The sequence below is a fragment of the Triticum urartu genome, chromosome 1A, assembly GCF_056163025.1.
Source record: "Triticum urartu cultivar PI428250 chromosome 1A, HENAU_Tu73, whole genome shotgun sequence".
Classification (NCBI taxonomy): domain Eukaryota; kingdom Viridiplantae; phylum Streptophyta; class Magnoliopsida; order Poales; family Poaceae; genus Triticum; species Triticum urartu.
Window position 1 is genome coordinate 571,330,748 of NC_141873.1, and position 23,688 is coordinate 571,354,435.

Sequence of the window (23,688 nt, forward strand, 5' to 3'; positions counted from 1 at the left end):
AGAAATCGTAATACACGTGTGAATACATAGACCACAACAAGTCCCTAGTGAGCCTCTAGTAGACTAGCTCGTTGATCAACAGATAGTCATGGTTTCCTGACTATGGGCATTGGATGTCATTGATAACGGGATCACATCATTAGGAGAATGATGTGATGGACAAGACCCAATTCTAAGCATAGCTCAAAGATCATGTAGTTCGTTTAGCTAGAGCTTTTCCAATTGTCGAGTATCATTTCCTTAGACCATGAGATTGTGCAACTCCCGGATACCGTAGGAGTGCTTTGGGTGTGCCAAACGTCACAACGTAACTGGGTGACTATAAAGGTTCACTACGGGTATCTCCGAAAGTGTCTGTTGGGTTGGCACGAATCGAGACTGAGATTTGTCACTCCGTATGACGGAGAGGTATCACTGGGCCCACTCGGTAATGCATCATCATAATGAGCTCAATGTGACCAAGTGTCTGGTCACGGGATCATGCATTACGGTACGAGTAAAGTGACTTGCCGGTAACGAGACTAAACGAGGTATTGGGATACCGACGATCGAGTCTCGGGCAAGTAACGTACCGATTGACAAAGGGAATTGAATACGGGGTTAATTGAATCCTCGACATCGTGGTTCATCCGATGAGATCATCGAGGAGTATGTGGGAGCCAACATGGGTATCCAGATCCCGCTGTTGGTTATTGACCGGAGAGGCGTCTCGGTCATGTCTGCATATCTCCCAAACCCGTAGGGTCTACACACTTAAGGTTCGGTGACACTAGGGTTGTAGAGATATTAGTATGCAGCAAACTGAAAGTTGTTCGGAGTCTCGGATGAGAACCCGGACGTCACGAGGAGTTCCAGAATGGTCCGGAGGTGAAGAATTATATATAGGAAGTGCTGTTTCGGCCATCGGGAGAATTTTGGGGGTCACCGGTATTGTACCGGGACCACCGGAAGGGTCCCGGGGGTCCACCGGGTGGGGCCACCTATCCCGGAGGGCCCCGCGGGCTGAAGTGGGGAGGGGACCAGCCCCTGGTGGGCTGGTGCGCCCCCCTTGGGCCCACCCTGCGCCTAGGGTTGGGAACCCTAGGGGAGGGGGCGCCTCCACTTGCCTTGGGGGGCAAGGCTCCCCCCTTGGCCGGCGCCCCCCCTAGGAGATCCCATCTCCTATGGCCGGCGCCCCCCTGAGGACCCTATATAAAGAGGGGGGAGGGAGGGCAGCCGCACCCTTGCCCCTGGCGCCTCCCTTCCCCCTTGCTACACCTCCTCCTCCCGCAGACGCTTGGCGAAGCCCTGCTGGATCCCTGCTGCATCCACCACCACGCCGTCGTGCTGCTGGATCTTCATCAACCTCCTTCCCCCTTGTTGGATAAAGAAGGAGGAGACGTCACGCTGACCGTACGTGTGTTGAACGCGGAGGTGCCGTCCGTTCGGCGCTAGGATCTCCGGTGATTTGGATCACGACGTGTACGACTCCCTCAACCCCGTTCTCTTGAACGTTTCCGCTCGCGATCTACAAGGGTATGTAGATGCACTCCTCTCTCTCATTGCTGGATGAACTCATAGATTGATCTTGGTGAACGTAGGAATTTTTTTTATTTTATGTAATGTTCCCCAACAAACTGGATACCACGTGATTTTAAGCTGCGCCCGGTGTGCCCAAAAACTTTGAATCCCCCGCAGCTTGTCTTGGATCTCATTAACCCTGTCACTTTTGCATGGGATATGGAGGCTCTGGATGAACATTTGTACCCAATGGACAAGGAGGCAATTCTTAATATCCCGCTTAGTTCTCGAGTTCGCCATGATTTCTGGTCATGGCACTATGAACGAAGGGGTGTCTTCACAGTGCGTTCGGCTTACAAGCTTCTGTCCGCCACCAAGCAGCAACGCACGGACTGGCTCGAGCACAATGATGGACACTCGCGGATTGAAGCAGATCGAGGATCCTGGGCGAAACTCTGGGGAGCGGCGGTCCCTTCGAAAGTTCGCGTCTTTGCTTGGAGATTGGCCAAATGCTCCATTCCCATAGGAGAAGTTCGAAAGCATAGAAGTATGGCTGATTCGACGGAGTGCTCGCTTTGTCACGCGGTGGTGGATACGTGGCGCCATTCTCTCTTTGACTGCCGCATGGCACATTGTGTTTGGGCTCTTGCTGATGAGGACCTCACAGATACAGTCATCTCCAACAGAACGGAAGATCCGAAGCTCTGGATGCTATGGCTGGTAGATACCTTAAACACCGATGATCTGGCTCGTGTCCTTGTTACTATGTGGGCCATCTGGTGGGCACGGCGCCGAGCCATACATGATGACCAGTTTCAGAGCCCTTTATCCACCCATATCTTCGTAAACAAGTTCTTGGCAGAGCTGGAGATGTTACCAAAAAAGAGTGCACGCCAAAAGGAGCGGAATGCAAATCCTAGGGACCTGCATGTGAATGTCAGGGACGTGCATGTAAATACAAGAGTGCGGGCGGAGCCGGCGGCACGGATCGGGTGGCTCCCGCCCGAGAGCCATGATTTCAAAATCAATGTCGACGGGGGCTTCTCCAAGATAGGAGACCGGACTGCCTCAGCTGTTGTCTGCAGGGACAAGGGGGGCAATTACATTGGAGCCTCGGCGATCATCTACGACGGCCGTCTCGATCCGACAATCCTTGAAGCCGAAGCATGCAATGAAGCTCTCTCACTTGCTGTCGATCTTCAGCTCCGGTCTGTTTGTGCAGCAACTGATTGCCTCGAGGTTGTAACGAATTTATTGAAGGAAGTTCCATGCAGATACTATCCTATCTTACAGGACATAAAACATCAGAGTAGACTTTTTAGCAACCTTAGTTTTATTCATGAAAATAGAAAGTACAATGGAGAGGCCCATGCCTTGGCAAAGGCAGCTGCTTCTCTTAGTCCTGGACGCCATGTGTGGCTTAGTATTATGCCCGATATCATCTGTATCCCATTCTGTTTGAACGTTCAATAAAGGGTGCGGATTGCTAAAAAAAAACTTTTTTTGCTATAGTTCAAAAAATATGTACACACATGGTATTCGAACACACAACTCAAGGTTGACACCGACTCGTGCTAACCAACTGGGAGTCGTACGTTTCGAGATAACATGCACTTATCTATTTTCTTAATTCTTGTCCGCTGGTCGGTTTTTTATTTTACTTTGTTCGTTTTTCGGTTTTAGTTTCTTTTTTTATTTTTTCTGTTTTAGTCAAATTCGTGAATGCACAAATCCGTGCACTATTTTCATTTTTCTTTTCAAATCTCTGCGAACTTTTTTATTACAAATTTAGTAATTTTTTTAAAATCTCATTTTTTTTAAATTCACGAGCTTTTTCAAATTCGATGACCATTATTTCACAATCGATGAACCTTTTTTCAAACTCAATGAACTTTTTTCAAATTTGTGAACTTCTTTTTTTAAAAATTGATGAACTGTTCCAAATTTTATGAACTCGTTTTCAGTATCGATGAACTTTTTTCCAAATCAATGACCTTTTCTTCGTTTTTGGTGAACTTTTTTGATTTCTTGCGACCTTACCTTATTTCCTGATTTTTTTTCAACAGCACTAAAAAACCAGAGGGTTTTCCCTACCAGACCAACAGAAACTCGTGCGTGCTGTTTTTGACAAGTTTTCTAATTTTTTGGAGTTTTCTTGAGAAAAGGTCGATAAATGACCGAACGCGTCGCAACGTGCAAACGGACTCCAAATTCGATTGAACCAGGCATAGATGCCTTCCATGGGCATGCACCCTTGGCGAAAAAGGTTGGGGTCATTCCTCACATGTCCAAAAAAAAGCATGTTAGACAGAGGGTGTTCGGGTAGGCCAAAAGGATCTGTTTGTGAACACCTAGTTTTTGACATCCGTCAAATGGTCCTAATTTTTTCCATCACCCGGTATCACCAATTCATGCCGTCATGCCAAGTTGTTTTTGTTTTTCACAAGTTTTGTATTTTTTGGAGTTGTCTTGGTGAAAAAAGGTTGATAAATGGCCGGACGTGTCGCAACATGCAAACGTGTCCAAATTCATTCAAACCAGGCACGAACGAATACCATGGGCACACACGCTTGATGGAAAAATTTGGGGTCACTCCAACAAAATCCCATGTTAGACAGAGGGTGTTCGGGAGGCCAAGGGTCCGTTTGTGAACACCTGGTCTTTTACATCCGTCAAATGGCCCCAATTTTTTCCCATCACCTTGTATCATCAATTCATGCTACCATGCAAAGTCATTTTTGTTTTGACAAGTTTTGTATTTTCTGGAGTTTTCTCGGTGAAAAAAAGGCCGGTAAATGGCCAGATGTGTCGCAACGTGCAAACGGTGTCCATGGTATGGACGCCTACTATGGGCACGCACCCTTGGTGACAAAATTTACGATCATTTCTCACATGTGCAACAAAAATCCATGTTAGACAGAGGGTATTCGGGTAGGCCAGAAGGGTCCGTTTGTGAACACCTGGTATTTTACATCCATCAAATGGCCTTAATTTATTTGCATCACCAATTCATGCCATCATGCCAGTTTGTTTTTGTTTTCGACAAATTTAGTATTTTCTGAAAAAAATTCGGTGAAAAAAGGTCAATAAATGGCTGGACGTGTTGCAACATGCAAACGTTGCCCAAATTCATTCAAACTAGACATGGGTACCTACCATGCACACACACCCTTGGTGGCAAAAGTTGAGATCATTCCTCACATGTACAAAAAAACATGTTAGACACAGGGTGTTCGGGTCTATTTGAAAACACTTTCTTTTTCGACGTCTTCAAATGCATTATTTTTTTTCGTCACCTTGTATCGCCATTTCAAGCCACCATGCCAACTGGTACTCTCATAGGACAAGTTTTTGATATTTTTGAATTATTTCGGTCAATAACAGCCTATATAATGCCCACACGTGCGTGTAAGTCGTTCGAATCAGCCATGGATGCCAATTGTCCATGCCAGGCTCAAAAAAATTGTCCATGCTAGGCTACTGTAAAAAGTTAGGGTCATTTATCCATAGTGCAAAAAAACACCAGTTAAGAGTAGGGTGCCGGAGTAGCCCCGACGGCTGCATCCGTAAACACGTAGTTTTCTTAAATTCGATGCTTCTGTTATTTCAAATATGAAATTTTCATAATTACGAATTAACATGATCATATTTTGATGTTATAAAAATTTATTTTAAATTTATCAACAATTTTGGAATTTCAAATTATTTATGAAAAATTTAAAATATTAACAATTTTATAAAAATTGCTAATAAATTCACAACAGTTGCTGGAAATTGTGAACGAAAAAATAACTAAACTCAAGAAAGAAAAAAACAGATAAAAAATGCGGCAGCCATGGCCCGACACACCGTCAGGTGCCTGTTGGGCCGGCCCAACCATGCCACACCGTTGTGTAGAAGAGGAAGAAAAACGGAATTTAGACACGAGAGGTAAGCTGTCCCGCTTGGTTACTACTGTGACTGTTTAGGGGGGTTGTACCGAAGCGGAAGTGTTACTTGTAACTTCTTTTTTTCTTTCACCATCTACTTGTCCCTGGTTACTCTCAACTTGCTCTTTACATAAACGTCACTTTTGTAATTTGCAGATCCCACCTTCAAACTCAACAGGTTCAAAAACATGTGAATCTCAAGGTATACAGTAACAGTCAGTTTCCTAGTGATTCTAAGGCCTCCGAGTTTAGTTATAATTTGATGTCTCCGTGGATCCTGTCAAGGTTATTGATTGTTTTTTCGGTTTGTTCTTCTGTATAAGTAAATGGTGATGCCATATCAACTTCCGTTTTCAGTTGTATCTTCGGTTCAGCGCTCCTCTAAATGGCTTCATCAACACATTCCTTTTTTCTTTTGACATTCCTACTTTGTACATCTGCTGCCAAGTAAATGGGCAGTTCTTCCATTTCCAATGCATGCAGTCGATGCTTCCAAGCATCCCAGGAAATCTTCTTGCTGCATTCTGTGCTAGGATCCGAGCAGTGTCTTCCGCATTGGGTGTTCGCAAGTATTGCGGTCCAAACACTGCCACCACTGCCCGACAAAACTTGTAGAAACACTCAATGGTGGTGGACTCGGCCATGCGCCCATAGTCGTCGAGTGAATCACCGGGAGCTCTGTATGCAAGCATCCTCATCGCTGTCGTGCACTTCTGGATCGAGGTGAATCCAAGTTTGCCGGTGCAATCCATCTTGCACTTGAAGTAACTGTCGAACTCCCGGATGGAATTCACATTCCTGAGGAAGAGCTTTCGGCTCATCCGATAACAGCGGCGAAATGTTTTGTCGCCGTGCAGTGGAGCGTCGGCGAAGTAGTCGGAGTAGAGCATGCAGTAGCCTTCGAGACGATAGCGGTTCTTTGCTTTGATCCGCCCCGGCGCCGAGCCACCTCGCCGCGGCTTTTCGTTGCTCGCCAGCAGGCCGGCGAGGGCGGCGAGGACCATGAGATGTTCCTCTTCCTGGACGTCGGCCTCGGCTTCCTCCTCCAGCAGCGCGGCGAGCGCCTCCTCGTCGTTCGAGTCCATTGCCGAGGCAGGCAAATCGCCGAACACCTTGCGGGCGCGGTGGGCGCGTACCCGCCACTAAACTGCCTCTCCGCGGCCGGAAACGGCGGGAAAAGCGCCCAGCTGCTGGTGGAGGGGCTGCCTCGGCGAAACCTCTGCTCTTTTTCCGGCGGGGATGGACAATCTAGCGGTGGCGGGCGGTTGGCGGCGGCGGGATCAGCCGGTTGGTGGCCGAGCGCGCGGGGGGTGGGAGGCGAATCTGGAAGAAAGACTTGACTTTTCGCCTGACGGTGTGGGCCAGACGCGCTTTTCCCTCGCGCCGGAGCCCCCGAGCGCCCCCCAGTGCGCCGGGTTCGTCCTGCATCGCCGGGCCCAAAAACGGGCCGAACTGGCGGATTTCGGTGTCCTGGGGGCGTGACTGGGGCATTTTTTCGGCGCCGGCGCCGAAAAAGTCACCTGGGGGGGCCTGTTGGGTGCGCGGCTAGAGATGCTCTAACTAGACAGTCTTAGGTCCACCGGCGCCAGGTTAGGTCATTGCTGATGCATTGAGCTGATTAATGTAATTCCTTTGAACATCGCACCGTTCCCACCATTTGAAATCATCTCTGTCAAGATTGTTGATGACTTTTCTGTTTTTTGTTCTCTATAAGTAAATGGCGATTCCAGATCAACTTTCCCCTTTTCAATTGTATGTTCAGTTGAGCGCTGCTGTAAATGGCTTCATCAAGACATGTCTAATTGCATTGCCTTCTGTTTTACTGCATTTATCAGGGGTACCTGACCATTCTTGCAGAGTTACCCAGGCTAAAACTCATAAATACTCACTTCTTAGAAGTTCCGAGTGAAGTCTTGGTCTGGCATGCTGGTGTTTATGTTTACTGTTTAAACTAGCTATTTTCCTTCACTGCAGCAGAAGCTAAAATCAGCACAGAATGTGTGGCTGGTTCAGGATTTCCTTTGCAGCTCTTCTGAGATTACATTATTTCTGTTTTTCTTCGGGGTTTTTTCTGACATTCCTTCTTACTTTCATAGGGAGTCCTGACCCTGAAACTGTGACTCCTGTGGTGCCCCGAACCAAAAATCATATACAGAGAAGTTGGCTATTTCTGTCACGCACTAACGCTAGCATGAGAACTTAGTTCGGTCTGAATATTTTGTAATTTGTTAATCTAGTGGGCTAAGCATGTAGTTCCTTTCTCTTTCTGTCACAGGCTCATGCTAGCACGTGCAACTTAGTTCACTCTGAACATGTTGATACTGAACCAGAAGTTATCTCTAAACTGTCATATTGGACTTAACTCTTGACAGGTCATGGAAATGACACTAAGGGGGGAGCGGCGAGTTGTTATCCAGGTATTCTCAATTTCTATTTGTCTCCTAGTATTATTGCTGCAACAAGAGGACTATGTAACCCTATTGTTTTGTGATATAGGATATTAATGATGAGCCTCCAAACTCTGATCAGCCGATCTCGGAGCCCTGTATCGCACCCCAAGCCCAAGGTTTGCACTTGAAACTACTGCCTAACCAAATGTTTCACAGTATGCATTTGCCTTTTTTTTTCTAGTCTCACCGTCTTGGGGAGAAGAACATGTGTATGTGCAATGGTAACCACACACACCATCTGATGATGAATATAGACCTTTTCGAGTATCTTCATGATACCCATTTGTGTTGCTGTTGAACAGCCATTGGAGAAACAAGGCTGTCCAAACAATTTCGGCTGGGATCTGAGAACTCATCCAAGCAAATCAACGTCGGGAGTTCAAACCGGTAGCTTAAACTTGTGTGTACGCCACAACTATTTGCGTTGTGAAGTTTGGCAATCCTACTGTGAACTTTGGCTGGGAATGCTTTGTCTATTTATGCTTGTCTGTGACTCCATAAAAAACCACTTAGTGACCCCAGCTGCAACAACCACTCTTGGTGACCGATTGATTGATGAAAAAGTAATCATTCCACGTCAGCGTTCACAGCAAAATTGCCTGCTATTATTAGGGAGCTTAATTAATTAGGCACGGGAATTAGTGCCTCTTGTTGCATTCTTTCGGTCTCTTTTGTTGCCAAGAGTTGTTAGCAGCCCAAAGTTGACATTTATGTATATATATATTTCAAGTTGGCCATCCACTTGCGACTTTATGTGGAAAGTTATAATTTTCTAGTACATGTGGTTGCATGCATTCTACAGAGGCAGGTGTATCTTTGACAATAACTTGAGCATCACTATCTGCCTGCCAGCCTTGTTTTCTTTGTTCCACTTACGACTTTTTGTGGAAAATTATACTTCGATAGATGCATGCATGAATCTGGCCAAATATCCATTCGTACCCTCCCAACTACTCCATTCCTAATTAAACAATTGCTATTAATTGTTGAATCACACAACTACTACTACTATTAGCTAGCAGCATCACCTGTAGGACTAGCTGGCTTGCAAAGACATAGTTTAAAATTTTAAGAAGGGTCTCTCCAAACAACTTCCAATGTATGCCCATTTCATCTATATAAACGAAGCTCCGTTCCTGGCGCTTCCACAAGCTGCACTACTGGCTAGAGCAAGGTCTTCCGGAGCAAAATGCACACCAGCCATCCGTCTGGTTGAAGGTAAGTTTGCGCTCCCTCCCTTTATTTATTTTGCAGTTCATCGTTTACTCTATGCTTTCCATCTGGTTTTTGTATGGCTTTCCATCTATATTTTTCGATATTGCGTGTATCATTCCTTCAGCAACTTTGTGAGAATTAAAGCATGCATGCCTCCCATCTAGGTTTGCTAGCAGATTTCCTAAACTGTTGTTCCTGCTTGCGACGTAACTGTAGCCCGAACAAACACCAATGGCTTTGTTCCAAAAAAGATTATATATTTTGTATTCTTTGTTTTTGGTATGGATTGGAGTCTTTGTTTTTCTTTCTTGTTGCTAGTTATTCAATGGTCATTGTGCTAATTAATTATGCATACAACAACAACAACAACAACAACAACAACAACTTAGTCCGAACAAGTTGGGGTAGGCTAGAGGTGAAACCCATAAGATCTCACGACCAACTCATGGTTCTGGCACGTGGATAGCAAGCTTCCACGCACCCCTATCCATGGCTAGTTCTTTGGTGATACTTCAATCCTTGAGATCTCTCTTTACGGACTCCTCCCATGTCAAGTTCGGTCTACCCCGACCTCTCTTGACATTATCATCACGCTTTAGCTGTCCACTATGCACCAAGTGGAAAATGTTGTGGACCTTAATACATCATCAGTTCTATTTATTTTGCAGGAATACATCATCAGTTATAATTGCACACGAGCACCTAAGGGCTCTTGTGGGCCTTGATGGTACCACATGGCCAATCAGCAATCCAGTGCTGAAAAACTTAAATAGACATGTATAACCTCATGAGAAAAAGGCACGCGGACAAGGATTAAAAGGTAGAAGCTATGCTTCCTTAAATAATGAGTTTCTATTAAACTCAAAGAAAAATCTAGCTATCGCAGAACGTCACAAATTTTGTCAATAATGTTTTGCATAAAAAATTACCTCACAATTTTGAATTATAAAAAGAGCAATTAAAAAGTAAGAACAAAAATGATATTGAAAATATAAATATAGTGTAATACCACCCTGCTAGTTTTCTCTTATGAAAGAAGGATAGTTACATCCATCACGGAAGTTGATGGATGCTATCCAAGATGTTCGGCTTGCTCAAATAGATGCTTTCTCCTGATATGATTTTCTTCCATTTTCTCCACCTCTTTAATTATAAACCATCTGCAGATTAGCGGATCACCTGCTGCCTTCTACCCACACTAGTACATGCAAAGGAAACAAACTATAGAGACCTTCAGAGAGCAAACAATGGCGGACTTCGCGCTTGGATTGACCAAGACGGTTGTGGAGGGGACGCTGAGCAGGGTCCAGTTGGCAATCGATGAAGACAACAAGCTGAGGGTGACGGCGAAGCAAGACCTGCGGTACATCACAGCCGAGTTCCAGATTATGCAGTCCTTCCTGAAGGTCGTTAACAAGGAGCGTGCCAATAATGAAGTGGTAAAGACCTGGGTAAAGCAGCTCCGAGACCTTGCCTTTGATGTCGAAGACTGTGTTGAGTTTGTTGTCCACCTGGACAACAACTCGCCCTTCACCTGGTTGTGGCGCCTGCTGCCGTCCTGCATGGCACCACCTCGATCTCGGGACCTGGACAAGGCGGTCGCTGAGTTAAAGGAGCTGAAGGCGAGGGTCGAGGATGTAAGCCAGAGGAACACACGCTATAACCTCATCAATGACTCGGGCTCCCAAGCCAAGACCACCATGCCGACCGACCAGTCCTCCATGGCCACCACCAACCCATCAACATTCCACATGCTAACTGAGGTCTGGGAGGCCGCTGGGAAGCGAGACAGCCTGAGCGACCTACAGAAGTTGATCATGGGTGAAGGCAGTGACCTTCAAACTATCTCTGTATGGGGAAGTACGACAGCTGATCTTGGGACAATGTCCATTTTCAGCATGATGTATGCTGACCCAGAAATCTGCGGAGCATTCAAAAGACGTGCATGGGTAAAGTTAATGCATCCTTTCAAACCTGATGAGTTCCTCAAGAGCTTGCTTACTCAGTTCTACGTGAGCTCTCACCAAGAAAACATAGATGTGGACCATCTCATGAAGGCCGAGCTCATGCAGCAAGTGAAGGCGCACAAGTATCTCATCATTCTAGAAGAAGTATACAGTGTGGTGGACTGGGATGCCATCCGAGTGTGCCTGCCGGACAATGAGAACGGCAGCCGAATCATCGTGTCGACAAAGCAATTAAGAACTGCACTCTTGTGCACAGGAGGGGCATACCAAGTTTCAGAGCTCAGGAGATTCTCTGATGATCAATCTCTTTGTGCCTTTTCCAAGAAGGTAATAATACCAGAACGACGTCTCTTCTACTTCCAAACTATACTCAATTCCAAAATACATGAAACTTTTAACTTTTCGTGGACTTTAACTTGTAATTTGACCATTAATTTCTATTCGACTATGTAACGGATTATTATACCTTTTTTTGGATAAATCTGATGGCACTATTCTCTATTCTAACCAATCACAATAATTACATACTTTGTGAAAGGGAAATACCATTAAAAACTAGCTGTTGAAGATAGAGAAATTTGATACCATGCTTTCTGAAGTGTCAAGTATTTTAGAACGGATGGGGTACTAGGCTAATCATAGGCTTGTGGTGTATTTTCTTTTTTTTTCTAAAAGGAGGATTACCCCTGGCCTCTGCATCAAGCGATGCACACAACCCTTGTGTGGTGTATTTCTACTCAATATCTCCACTAATGCTGTTGTAAAGTTATGTTCTCAAAAGGAATAGCAAATACTGGAATTAATTTGTGTCATACTTAGTTTGGTTGACCATTGGTAATTTTCTGTAGACCTAATAGCTAGTACTCCTACATTGCTTGCTGCATTTTACGATACATGTTGTTTAGGTTTGGGCACATTTTTTAATGCACGAATTTGATTCTATATTTTTATATGAATACATTATTGAACAATTTATAAGATTGCAAATCTACTTTTGATAACAAATCTAATGGTACCATTTTCATTGAATCAACCTAACGTCTTATATGAATAGTCAAAACTTGAGAAGTTCAACTGCACACATTGTAGGACACATCTTCTTTAGAAAGGGAATATTAATATCTATGGTTTATTCTTTAGAATTTTGTATCTGACCTCATACTTTGTTCTTTAGTTTCCAAACCATCCAGTGTTCTAAATATCTGGATGGCCAAACGGTCAAATACATATGTGTTACAAATGCATGTAGTTTGTTCTTTGAAATGATGCATTCTAGTTGGCTCTGGAATTTTATTTTTATGTGTGGGCTTCGCGAAAATTGGCAATGTAAACTTACTCACGACAAACTAACAACACGTTGTTTTCAGATTTAAGTAGTTGGTTTCTATTCCCTACTTTCCAAAATATAAGGCGTGTTTGACTTTGCACGGTCTTTAATGAACAACTTTGACCACTAATATATATATATATATATATATATATATATATATATATATATATATATATATGGATCTAGCATGTATAAATGATAGCATTGTATTTGTCTTGGAAAATAGTTTTATCTCATATATCTTTATACTAATTCTATGCACATACTATAAGTGAAAATCATAGTTAAAATTGTATGTTGAAGACTCGAAAAAGTCTACCTGCCTTATATTTTCGGAAGGAGGGAATACTATATTGAATTCACTATATTGGATCCTAAATAAATATGGACTACATAGGAAGATTATTGTAAATTTGAGTTACTTGTAACTGTTAAGCTTAATGCACTAGCCAACGTAACCAAAAGTCCAATCAGATGGAAAGGACTAGGCAATCCACATTTACACTTCAACACCCCTTCGCACGTGTGAGGCGAGAAGTCAACACGTGAATAGACTCAGAGGTATGGCTCAAGAGGCCTATACGTGGACATAGAGGGGGACAACATCAATTTTTGGATAAACTGCGAAAGACAGGACTCAAGGCCTTAGGCCATGATACCAAGTTAAGCTTCATGCACTAGCCAACGCAACCAAAAGTACGAAATGATGAAAAGGGCTAGGCAATTCACATTTACACTTCAACGGTAACTATGTATATGTATCTTATGTTGGTCCGACTGTCTTTTTATCATTGTTTTTAAGGCGTCCTGCCTTGGACGCTTAGGCGATAAGGTGCCCTGGCAGCGCCTTACAAATATGCCCACCTTAGGTGCTTAGGCGTCACCTAGGTGCTAGAGCGAGTGGTGCTCGCCTTAGGTCGCCTTACCGCCTTATAAACAATGCTTTTTATCATCTGATGGTGTTGTGTGAAAATGTGGGACAATTTGGAGAACTTCCTAGAAAACAATCAAAACACTTGCACTAAAAGGAAATAGCCTTTCTTATCACCATGCAAGTATTCTTGATAAAATGTACTTTGTGTGGGAAAAACAAGAAGACATATTGGATTTAAATAATGGGATAGCTATATAATCAAATTGTTTTTTTTTCACATATTTCCTAGTCAGCCCAACGTGCACCCTAACAGAGGTACTAAATAGTAAAAGAGAATGCGGGAAGGCTAATTGCTGCAATATGGGGTATGAGTACTTTAGCTATACTAATTTAAGCACAATAACCCCGAAGAACCTGCACCCCCCGCGCCCCCAACACCCCTGTTGTGATTTCAAGAAAAGAATATAGTTTGTGAAAGATGAGAAAAATTGGGTCAATGGGCATTTGAAGCTTAAACTCGTGTCCCTCTAGTTTAACAATTATGTCACTTACTTGCAGGTAGGGCGTCAGAGTGGCATGCGAGACCTTATTTGGCAAATAAGGTGTCGTGGTGTGATTTCAGTATGGGGGCTTAGCGATGACAAATCAACAATCATCAATGAAGTGTACACCAGCATAGTGTATAAGCGTAAACAATTCGACGGAGTTGAGTTTCGACGACACAGCTGGGTAGACATACCAGTTCCTTTCAATTTGGAGGTCTTCTGTCGGCGCTTACTTGTAAGTTTTCGTTCAGAAGATCTCCAAGCTGAAGAAATCGCGGTGGTTGGTATGATGGCAGAGCCGGGATTAACCCAAGAGTGTTGCAAATTTCTGTGTGAAAATGATTGCTTCGTCGTTATTAATGATCTGCAGTCCACACATGATTGGGACTTGATAAAATCTGCCTTCTTGTCCAAGCCTATTAAAGGATGTATTCTTGTAATTACAAATGAATCAAGTGTTGCCACACATTGTGTAGAGGAGGAAAATGGAGTTCTCAACATCGAAGATTTGAAAACCGACATTATGCTTCGCCCCTTGGTAAAGGTATGCATGCTTACACAGTTCAACCTAAATTGAACCCAATCTCTCTGTCATCTCATTGATGGGCACAATCATATTGATGTTGATCGGACCATCGGAGGGTCTTTATAGCAGCCGGTTAACTGTTATGTATATGTCTTTACTTGTAGGGTTGCCAGAAATATGGAATTGGAGGGAAGGAGGCTACTAACAGGGGTCGCCTTTTCTCTATCAGATTGGGAGAGACACGTGAATGGTTCACAAAATTTGGACACATGTATCAGGAAGAAGTGCATGACCTTTTGTTACGCTTACACAGTCCTGCTGTGAGCTGGTTGTGGGGACCTGCTGGTGCCGGGAAATCAACTCTCGCTAGAATCGTGTACTATCATGCGATGCTTAGATCTGGTGCTTCTTGGGAGTGGAATTATCAAGAGAGTCCAGTTTACCGAAAAGAGGGAATTGCAATGTTTAGCTGGGTTGATGTGCCCCACCCTTTCAATTTGAAAGATTTCTCTTGGCGCTTGTTACTGGATTTTCATTCAGATGATCTTCGAGCCAAGAAAATTGTGGCAGTTGGTATGATGGAAGACCAAGACCCAATTCAGGAGTGTTCTAAGTTTCTACGTGAAGACAAATGTGTCATCGTTATTGATGGTCTACAGTCCACTGATGATTGGGATTTGATAAAAGCTGCCTTACTTTCTGATCAAGTTAGAAGCCATATTATTGTCATTACAAATCTGGCAAGTGTCGCCACGCGTTGTGCAGATGTGGGAGATCGAGTGATCAAGATCAATTGTCTAGAAGCTGACATGGCCCATGGTCCCCCGATAAAGGTCTGTTAATTTCCTATATATGATGAGCTAATCCTCTACTTTTCCATTAATCTATGGATTAATTTCCTTGATGCACATATGTATTTAGAAAAGATTCCATTTAATGATACAAGTAGAGTCCGGAACTTTAATCTCCAAATTCAGTGCCTACACATTCTAAACCCGCCATTTTAGATCGTATATATGCTTAATGATCACCTATTGAAACAAGAAACCTCAAAAATGGACTAAATTCGCATGCATCAATTTGGTCTATGTGTAACCTAAACATCTATGGATCCAATGTCTATGTTTATGAATTTGTTCTGGTTAGAGCTATATTATAAGTTTATATAGATATACTTGACCAGAGCTGATGGGCGTGGCTTGTGCTAATTTAACAATTATGCGTCTGACTTGCAGGGTTGTGCTTCTCGCGTATTCTCCAACAGGAGTGCAGAGGCACGTGACTTGATCAACACATTTAGACTTGTTGGGCGTCAGAATGGATCAGCATCTGACCTTCAAGACAGTTTAGATTCCTCAGGTCCTAGTGTGTCCTCATTGTGGGGAATTGCTGGTGTTGGGAAATCAGCTGTGGTCAGAAGTCTGTACTGCCACCTGATGCTTGGACTGACCCAATATTTCAAGTTTGGCAGCGGACACAGCTTCACTAATCACCGAACGGAATTTACAATGTGCAGCTGGGCCGACGTGTGTCATCCCTTTAATTTGACAGGCTTGTCCTGGAAATTGCTTCTGGATTTTCATTCCGATGATCTTCAAGCCAAGGAAAAGGCAGCAATTGGTATAATGGAAGGGCATGATCCAGTTAAAGAGTGTCGTAGAATTATGTGTGAGCACAGAAGTCTCGTTGTTATCGATGGATTACGGTCCAGTGAGGATTGGGACTTGATAAAAGCCGCCTTCTTACCTGATTCTACTAATGCATGTATAATTGTAATTACAAATGAAGCAAGCGTCGCTACACATTGTGTAGATAATAAGGAAAATCAAGTGATCAATGTCAAAGGTCTTGAAGATGACGCGGGGCTTAGTCTCTTCAAAAAGGTATGTGTGTGCTCTCAACCATTGCATTACTATACTTAATTGAATCAAGGTAAATTGCCTTTCTTTTATTCATGTACAAGGTTTTAAATAGCGGATTGCGGATAGTGGGCAGCAGAATTGAAAAGGGACTCATGATTTTGAGATTATTATGTATATTTTTGGAACATTGACAAAGAAAATTATGTTCAATTTGAGCAGTCATCATTTATATATGTTCACCATAATGTGTTGGTCAATACACGTATGTAATAGAGTAGTAAAGCATGCTCCCAACAAAAATATACGAGCGAGTTTGATGTCAGTGTGTGTTAATTCCATAAAATTAAAAATTCTTAGTACTTAGTGATCCTAAAAACTTAGTGGATGTAAGAGGTGGTATTTCTACATCGCTACAAAATGTCAAAGTAAAATTCGGTGGGAAATAGAAGATATGAAAAGAGTAAAATCTTGTGGGTCTGGAATTGCTTATCCATCAACAGGTCAACACTTGTCCAAAGAAAAGAGAGAAAAATCATATAGAAAAGAACCTTGAATTGGATACAACTCAATGTGTTGATTTTGAGTTTCAAAAAGAATCAAACTAAGGAAAAACTAGGTTAGGCGATGCCATGCAATGAAAACAAATTCCATATTTAAATCTATTTGTTACAATTTAATTTCAGATTCATTTCTTATTTGATAGACGAATCTGATATTTTATTTTTGGTGTTGAGATATATTTTTTAGAAAGAGATTGAATTACTTATGGTAATTACTGTTTGCAAAATTGAGATTTTATACATTTTAGAACCTAATTTAGTTCTGAATTTTAGATAATATGGGATGGAAAGGAACTGACTCCTGAGGAGTTGGAGCTCTCCAAAGTTACCATACACAGATGTGGCGGGATTCCTATAGTTATCGCCACTATAGGCCAACTCTTCGCCAAAAAAATAGCCAATGGAGGTTTCTACTGGGGGATGTCTATTTCAGCCACAAATTTAATGAAGGGTATAAATGATGACTTTATGGGCAAGTTGGAGACCGACCAAGGGTTTCACAATTTAAGGGATCTATTTTCTTGGATGGAGTCCTACTTTGATGGTTGCTCAGATTCCCTCAAGCCGTGTATCTTCTATCTGACAATCTTCCCTCCGGACCACAACATAAGGTATCCGCATTTGTTGAGACGGTGGATTGCTGAGAGTTATTGCAGGGACACATATAGTGGTACCGCAGAGGAGAATGGGAAGAGGTTGTTCTTGGAACTCGTCAACTTGAGCATAATCCAACAATGTCAAAAGACAATGAAGTACCTATACAAAGTCAATGGTTTCTTTCATGAATACATCATTTCACGGCAAATGGAAGATAACCTTGTCTTCATACTGGATGGACATTGCAGCTTGAACCCGCAACATGCAGGACAACATCTCACCATAAGGAGGGGCTGGGACAGGGACATCACAGTGTTTAGGGGCATGGATTTCTCGCGCCTACGGTCCTTGACTGTGTTTGGGAAGTGGATGCCATTCTTCCTCTCTTCCAACATGAGTCTACTTCGGGTGTTAGATGTGGCGGACACAAATATTCTAGATGTTGACCTTGAGCAGATTGGCAAGGTTCTACCTCGTCTTAAGTTCCTCTCTCTCCGAGGGTGCAAAGAGATAAGTCATCTACCAGAATCATTCGGTGTCCTGAGGCAGCTGCAAACTTTGGATGTCAGACACACCTCAATAGTCATGCTACCATTGTGTATCATCAAGTTACAGAAGTTGCAATACATTCGTGCCGGCGCCATCATATCATCGGAGGAAGACAATGACTCCGTTGCAAGTACACCAACAACAAATGTAGACCGGACATCGACGCAGCTGGAGAGCAGCAATGACATGATCACAACACTACTGGAAACAACAGAGGAGGTTCAGACATCAACGCCATTGTCACGGAGCTGTCAGCCATGCTGTTCGGTGTCTAGCTGGTTATCCAAGTCGCGCAGCCGCCGACTTGATAATGATGGTGTTGAGGTTCCTGTAGGGATTGGGAGCTTGGTGGCCTTGCATACCATTGGTGTTGTCAATGCCAATATTCGTAATGGAAATGCAATCCTAAAGGAGATTAAGAACCTTACACAACTGCGCAAGCTCGGCGTGTCTGGCATAAACAGACGAAACATACAAGAATTGTGTAATTTCATCTCGGGCCACGGCCATCTGGAGTCCTTGTCAGTGCGACTCGATAAGGATAAGCAGGGATTATTTGCTTGTTTCGATGACATGATTTCCCAGGCACCCAAGACTCTAAAGAGCCTTAAGTTGTACGGACATGTAAACAAACTGCCGATTTGGATCAAACAGCTTCATAATCTCAAGAAGTTAGATCTTGAGCTCACTATACTACTGCAAGAAGACATGCAGTTCCTTGGTGAATTGCCATATATATACTTCTTACGTCGACTTTGTGTCAAGCCGATTCAAGATGGTGAACTCCATTTTAGCACCCTGGGCGATGCTAACTTTCGGAGATTACAGGTCCTAGAGATCGATTGCACCTCCAAGTTACAGATAACTTTTGCAAGTAATATTTGTATGAGAGTTGAGGTGCTGAAGATTCACTGCTCTGGTAGGGCGTCTTTGCGGATTTCTGGACTAGAGTATCTAAGTGGTCTCGGTGAAGTGTGGTTGAAGGGTTCCTATGGCGACGAACTCAAGCAAGAGTTGCAACAGCAACTTTCCGAGCATGAACAAAAACCTGTCCTGAAGCTAGCGCAGCGACGCTCGTCCTGATAGGCTCTCCGGCCGTTCATGTGTTATTTCTGTACTTGTAAGTCGTAACAAGTCCTGTGGGATTATGTTTCTGCATTGCGAATCGACTTTGCACTCATGTATATATGAACTTCTGACAGAGAAATATTTCTCTTATGATGTCTGTCTTTGTTTGTGTTCTGGCCACTTATGTCGATTCTGTTATCTCATTATCCTTTGTAACGTTAACGTATACAGTGGAGTTTCATTATGTACATATGGTTGAAGAAATTGGTTCTCGTGCGGAAGACCAGGAAACTCGAAGTGAAAATAGACAGACCCGAAGTTTGTGTACCCCAGAACAATTGCCTCTGAAGAAGAACCAAAATTTTAGTGAGCTAGCCAGTTTATCTGGCGACTCTCTTCTTGCTAGGAATGTTTTGCTTCAGTGAACTTCCTTGCTTGTGTTTATGTGATGGTAGAGAGATCCTGGAGCGAGATATATTAACCTGATTTTGTCAATGGCGCCATGGCATTGGCCTTCGTAGTGGCTGGTAGATTAACCTGATTGATTCATCACATATTTGGGGCTTATGAGTATTGCTTACACTAGTTCGAGCACAATCATCCAATGACCACAGCAACAACTACAACTTGAATGAGCACTACTAGAAGGCATAGTTAGATAGGGTCAGGGGGGGCCCTGTGTTGGCAGCTCCCAACAACTTCAGCGTGCCTGATATCGATATCTGACAAAATGCGGCATGGAGCCGCGGAGGTTGTGCGGCGGTGGATTCAGGCGGTGCTGCTTCCGAATAGGGAGGCGGAGGAGCGGCTTCAAGGCGGTCATATTTGGCCGATTTGGGGTCGTGCAGCGGAGGGGAAGTGGCGGTTCCGGTGGTGGCAGGGATGGGATGGATGGATCCGGCGGCTGCAGGCGGGTTTCGGCAGGAAGTTTTTTTTTTCTTTTGCAGGATAATACTTGTATTACTCAAAGCTATCCAGGGTTACAATCACCAGCGGCAATGTTGAGGAGTTCATCAGGACCGATCCAAGCCACACAACAGTTTGGCATTGTGATCGTCCAAAATTTGCCAAAAAGTTGGTTAACTGAACACATCAGCAAATTAGTGAAGCCGTTGCACCGCCAGTTGAATTGTCGATGTTGTGTTCTGTGTTAACCGCAGGGAGCACGTTTGGATTTCCTTGATTTTGCTGTTATTTGCACACATGTCTTAAAATGTCATTGTCCCCTGGTCATATTTGGTGACAGAGAATTCACGGCGGTGTTGACAGATCAGCCTAGCTGTAGCTTTTCTTTAGCGACTCGGTTCGGTTTGAACAAATTCCTATTTTTGCGGGCCTATGTGGGACGCCGCCCTGTATCCCTATGTGTTGAAACTGAACCATATTTTACTGTGCTGTGACAGCCAGTCACACCCCAGTATGATATCATGATTGGGCAAGTAAAGCACTCGAAGTTGGCGCACAGATTGATATTTAGCAATGTGGAAGGTGCACTCAGGATGGAAAAATCTGATAGGAGGGAGCCACCTCCTGCCACTGTAATAGCTCCGCGCACATCTTTGCACACAATAAGTACAGTTGGCTTCCTGAATAAGCTGGGCTAGTATTTTCCCTAGTTTCCTCTGTTTTCACACTTTCAGTTTCTTCAGTCATTTCTAGCATCTATGCCTTTTCTTGCTCTGGTAGGTGGCGGAATACTAAACTCATTTTTGATTTGACCAAATGACCAATAGTGCAGGCAGTCAAGCTCATATGAGCTTGAGTGAACAGTAAAATCCAAAAAAATTGTGACAACGTTTGACAAATGTTTTAAATGGTAGCAAAATTCCATCATTAAATGACATTCCTGGAAGTCATGGCAAAAAGAAAAATCAACACTCCAAAAAACAAGGAGCATTGATTTTGTTTTTTTGCCACAACTTCCGGTTATTTTTGGAGCATTGATTTTTTTTTTGCCACGACTGAATGCCATTTCATGATGAATCACAAAAAAAAAATCAGAATTGTTTGAAGAAAAAAAAATCAGATTTTACTGCTCACCGGAGCTCAAGCTGAAAAGGGTCAGTTGCTCGAATAACTGACACAGGGTTCGACCTCCCCCCAGCTCCCCCGACCCCCGCGCCGCCTCCCCCGCGGGCGGCTCGGGTGGCGCCGCCGTCCCCCGCCTCTAACCTCCTTTCCCTCGCTCCTCCCCCCGCCGCCGCCGGCCGAATCCGCCAGGGCAAAGCCCCTGCGGTGGCTGGCGGCGGGGGCTTCTTCCTCCTTCGCTCGGATCTGGGCGACACGGGGTGGCCCGCCCGTCGGAGGCGTCAGGCGCGCGTGGGGCCTGGCGGCGCTGTGGCGGTGGCTCCGGTCGGCGGCGTGCCGTGGCTCGGCGGCGTCCTGGTGGCTGCAGCCCGCAACACGGCGGTTGCGTGCCCGTGGCCGCGTCCTGGGTCAGATCTGGGCGTCGGTGGGCTGCGGGCGGCTTGGGAGGACCTCCGTCGGTCTTCTCTAGCTCTGGTTGGTTCTCTGGGGGCGGATGGTGGCGGCGGAGCAGAGGCTTCGGGTGGTCGCGTGCCTGGCCTGGTCTCATGGCTGGATTCCGGCGGGCGGCGCAGGGTGGGGTAGTGGCCCGTCTTGGTTGCTGCTCCGGCCGTGGGCAACCGCGGTGTTGTATGGTCCTGTGTCGCGGCGGTTACACGGTGGTTTGGCGAATCTGCCCGCAGCGACGGCCGGCTATCTCCGGCGTCGGTTCGTTTGCGGTCGGACCGCTTCGACCGTAGCTCCATCTACTCGTCGCCCGGGCGTTACTTCGGTCCTGGGGCTGGCCCTCTCCCAGCTGCGGTCCTTCGCTCGTCTCGCGCCCGGAGCTGCAGGACGGAGCTCGTCTCGCGCCCGGCAGCAGGACGGAGCTCGTCTCGCGCCAGGCAGCAGGACATAGCTCGTCTCGCGCCCGGCAGCTGGACGGAGCTCGTCTCGCGCCCGGCATCAGGACTGTGCTCGTCTCGCGCTTGGGGCTGCAGGACGGGCGATGGAGGCCAGTTATGGCCAGCCTATTGGGTCTCGGCGCTGGGGGTCGTCCAGGGGTGCGAAAGGCGGGCCCTTTCCACTCGTCTCTTCGGTTGGGGTAGCGGCGGGTCACGGGTGAGGTGGTGTCGAGGTCTTGGATGCTGGGGCGGTGGCCCTGGTGGTGGTGGTTGCGGTGCTCTTAGACAAAGCCCGTGCCTTGGTGCTGCCCGGTCATCATGGTCGTGTGGGCGGCGTGGTTGCCGGGGTGTGGCGTTCGGTGGCGGTGATTGTGGGCCGAGGTGAAAACCTGCTCTATCTTCGGACGGACCGGCGGCGGCGAAGATCGTTCCCTTCTTGAAGGCGTCGTCGAGGCTCTCATTGCCCGTCATGCGACTCCGGGGGAAACTCTGATCCTTGGATCGGGCGGTGGCGGTGCTCCGGCGTCGTATCCTTCCTGAAGGCGCCGCTTTGGAGCCCATGGTTCGTCATATGTAGCTTCATTTCTTCGGGGCGGTAGTGCTAGGAGTGGTGTTGCTGCGCTCCTCGCCTATGTAGTTCGTCATATGTAGCTTCATTTCTTCGGGGCGGTAGTGCTAGGAGTGGTGTTGCTGCGCTCAGCGCCTATGTATCATGTCTTGGGTGTGTGTGTGTGTTGTGGTGGTGTGGCGTGTGGTTGTACTGGATGCTTGTGGTTTGGTGCTTTATATATAATATAAAGCGGGGCGAAAGCCTTTTTCGGTAAAGGGCACTTTTGAAGCAGCAGACCTCAGTTCCTTTTGTTTCTTTTGAAGAAAAAAAGCATAGCATCGTAAATGGGAGGATGGGCTATGCCCCTTAAATTCATTTTCAGGCCCGCTAACTTGGTTGGACCAGATAGATGGCCTCCGTCAGGCCTGGCCCAGCAAAATAGACCGCGGCAGCGGCGGCCGGGCCGGCCAGGACGGCGACACCGACAAACGCCATCCTCGGTCGCCGTCATGGGTGGCCGCGGACTCCGCTATGGGCGGCGCGGTGGCTAACAGCGGAGATGCTGCGCCGCGGGAGCCTCAGGCGGGGACCGCCGACGCCTTCGCCCGCGCGCTCCGGCATCTCGCCACCCAGGTCCGCGCTCCGGGAGCTCGACGACGCTACCTCGCCAGCCAGGTCCGCACTTCTTTAGCGTCCACGGCCTTCGATCTTCCCCACATCGGTTCCATCAGTCCTCACTCTACACTCATTGCCAAGGTTGTGAATCTGTGCCAGTGAATCGCTGCTGATTGTTGCAATTCGATTGTTGTTAGGCATGAACTCAACCAAAATGCGAAAATTTAGCTGCAGAATTATCAATCAATATTTAGTCCAGAAACTGATGATTTTAAATCTTGCATTAGAAAAAAATAGGAATGGCATATGTATGATGAGTAATCCGGTCGGTTAGGCATGAAAGAGGTTCGGCAAAATTCGAAAGATTAAACACAAATTTCATTATCAGAATGAATATGTTTTGATCCGTATAGGTTGATGCACTACAGATCTACAAGTGCAAAGGCATTGAGTTTCTGAAATATAGATGCATAAGCTCATGTCTGAACTGTCCATAGTACATGTGGAATTGCTTTATTGGACCATTCTTCTTTCTTCTGTATATCACATTTAGCAAATCCAGTGAGCAATGGTTATCCTTTTTGAATATCAAACTTTTGTTACTCTTTTTCTACGCTGTCTTATTTATCTCAGGTCTGACTC

At 45.3% G+C, this 23,688-nt stretch overlaps 2 protein-coding genes across 4 annotated transcripts in view; both read left to right on the forward strand.

The window, feature by feature from the left end:
- LOC147992878 (uncharacterized) overlaps window positions 1-23,688 on the forward strand; it is a 77,425-nt gene that overhangs the window by 16,724 nt on the left and 37,013 nt on the right. The window contains exons 3-4 of the mRNA XM_087539167.1: window positions 5,586-5,631; window positions 7,526-7,574. Of these exons, the coding sequence (XP_087395293.1) occupies window positions 5,586-5,631; window positions 7,526-7,574 (95 nt within the window). The remainder of the gene's footprint in view (window positions 1-5,585; window positions 5,632-7,525; window positions 7,575-23,688) is intronic.
- LOC147992879 (uncharacterized) lies at window positions 8,935-19,313 on the forward strand. Of its 3 annotated transcripts, none has more exons than XM_087532305.1 (7): window positions 8,935-9,097; window positions 9,746-9,914; window positions 10,261-11,388; window positions 13,824-14,354; window positions 14,501-15,169; window positions 15,572-16,219; window positions 17,032-19,313. In XM_087532305.1, the coding sequence occupies exons 3-7, from the start codon at window positions 10,300-10,302 to the stop codon at window positions 18,985-18,987; spliced, it is 4,893 nt and encodes a 1,630-aa protein (XP_087388431.1). In that variant the 5' UTR covers window positions 8,935-9,097; window positions 9,746-9,914; window positions 10,261-10,299; the 3' UTR covers window positions 18,988-19,313. The 3 variants fall into 3 exon arrangements, with proteins under 3 accessions (XP_087388431.1, XP_087388424.1, XP_087388427.1); XM_087532298.1 differs by having other exon boundaries at window positions 9,763-9,914; XM_087532301.1 differs by lacking the exon at window positions 9,746-9,914.

What these genes read in the sequence shown, in the direction of transcription:
- LOC147992879 (XM_087532305.1), top strand. Translation starts at nt 10,300, where the DNA reads ATGCAAAGGAAACAAACTATAGAGACCTTCAGAGAGCAAACAATGGCG. An exon ending in TTTGTGCCTTTTCCAAGAAG is followed by an intron (nt 11,389 to 13,823) that starts GTAATAATACCA and finishes ACTTACTTGCAG; the next exon opens with GTAGGGCGTCAGAGTGGCAT. An exon ending in TGCTTCGCCCCTTGGTAAAG is followed by an intron (nt 14,355 to 14,500) that starts GTATGCATGCTT and finishes CTTTACTTGTAG; the next exon opens with GGTTGCCAGAAATATGGAAT.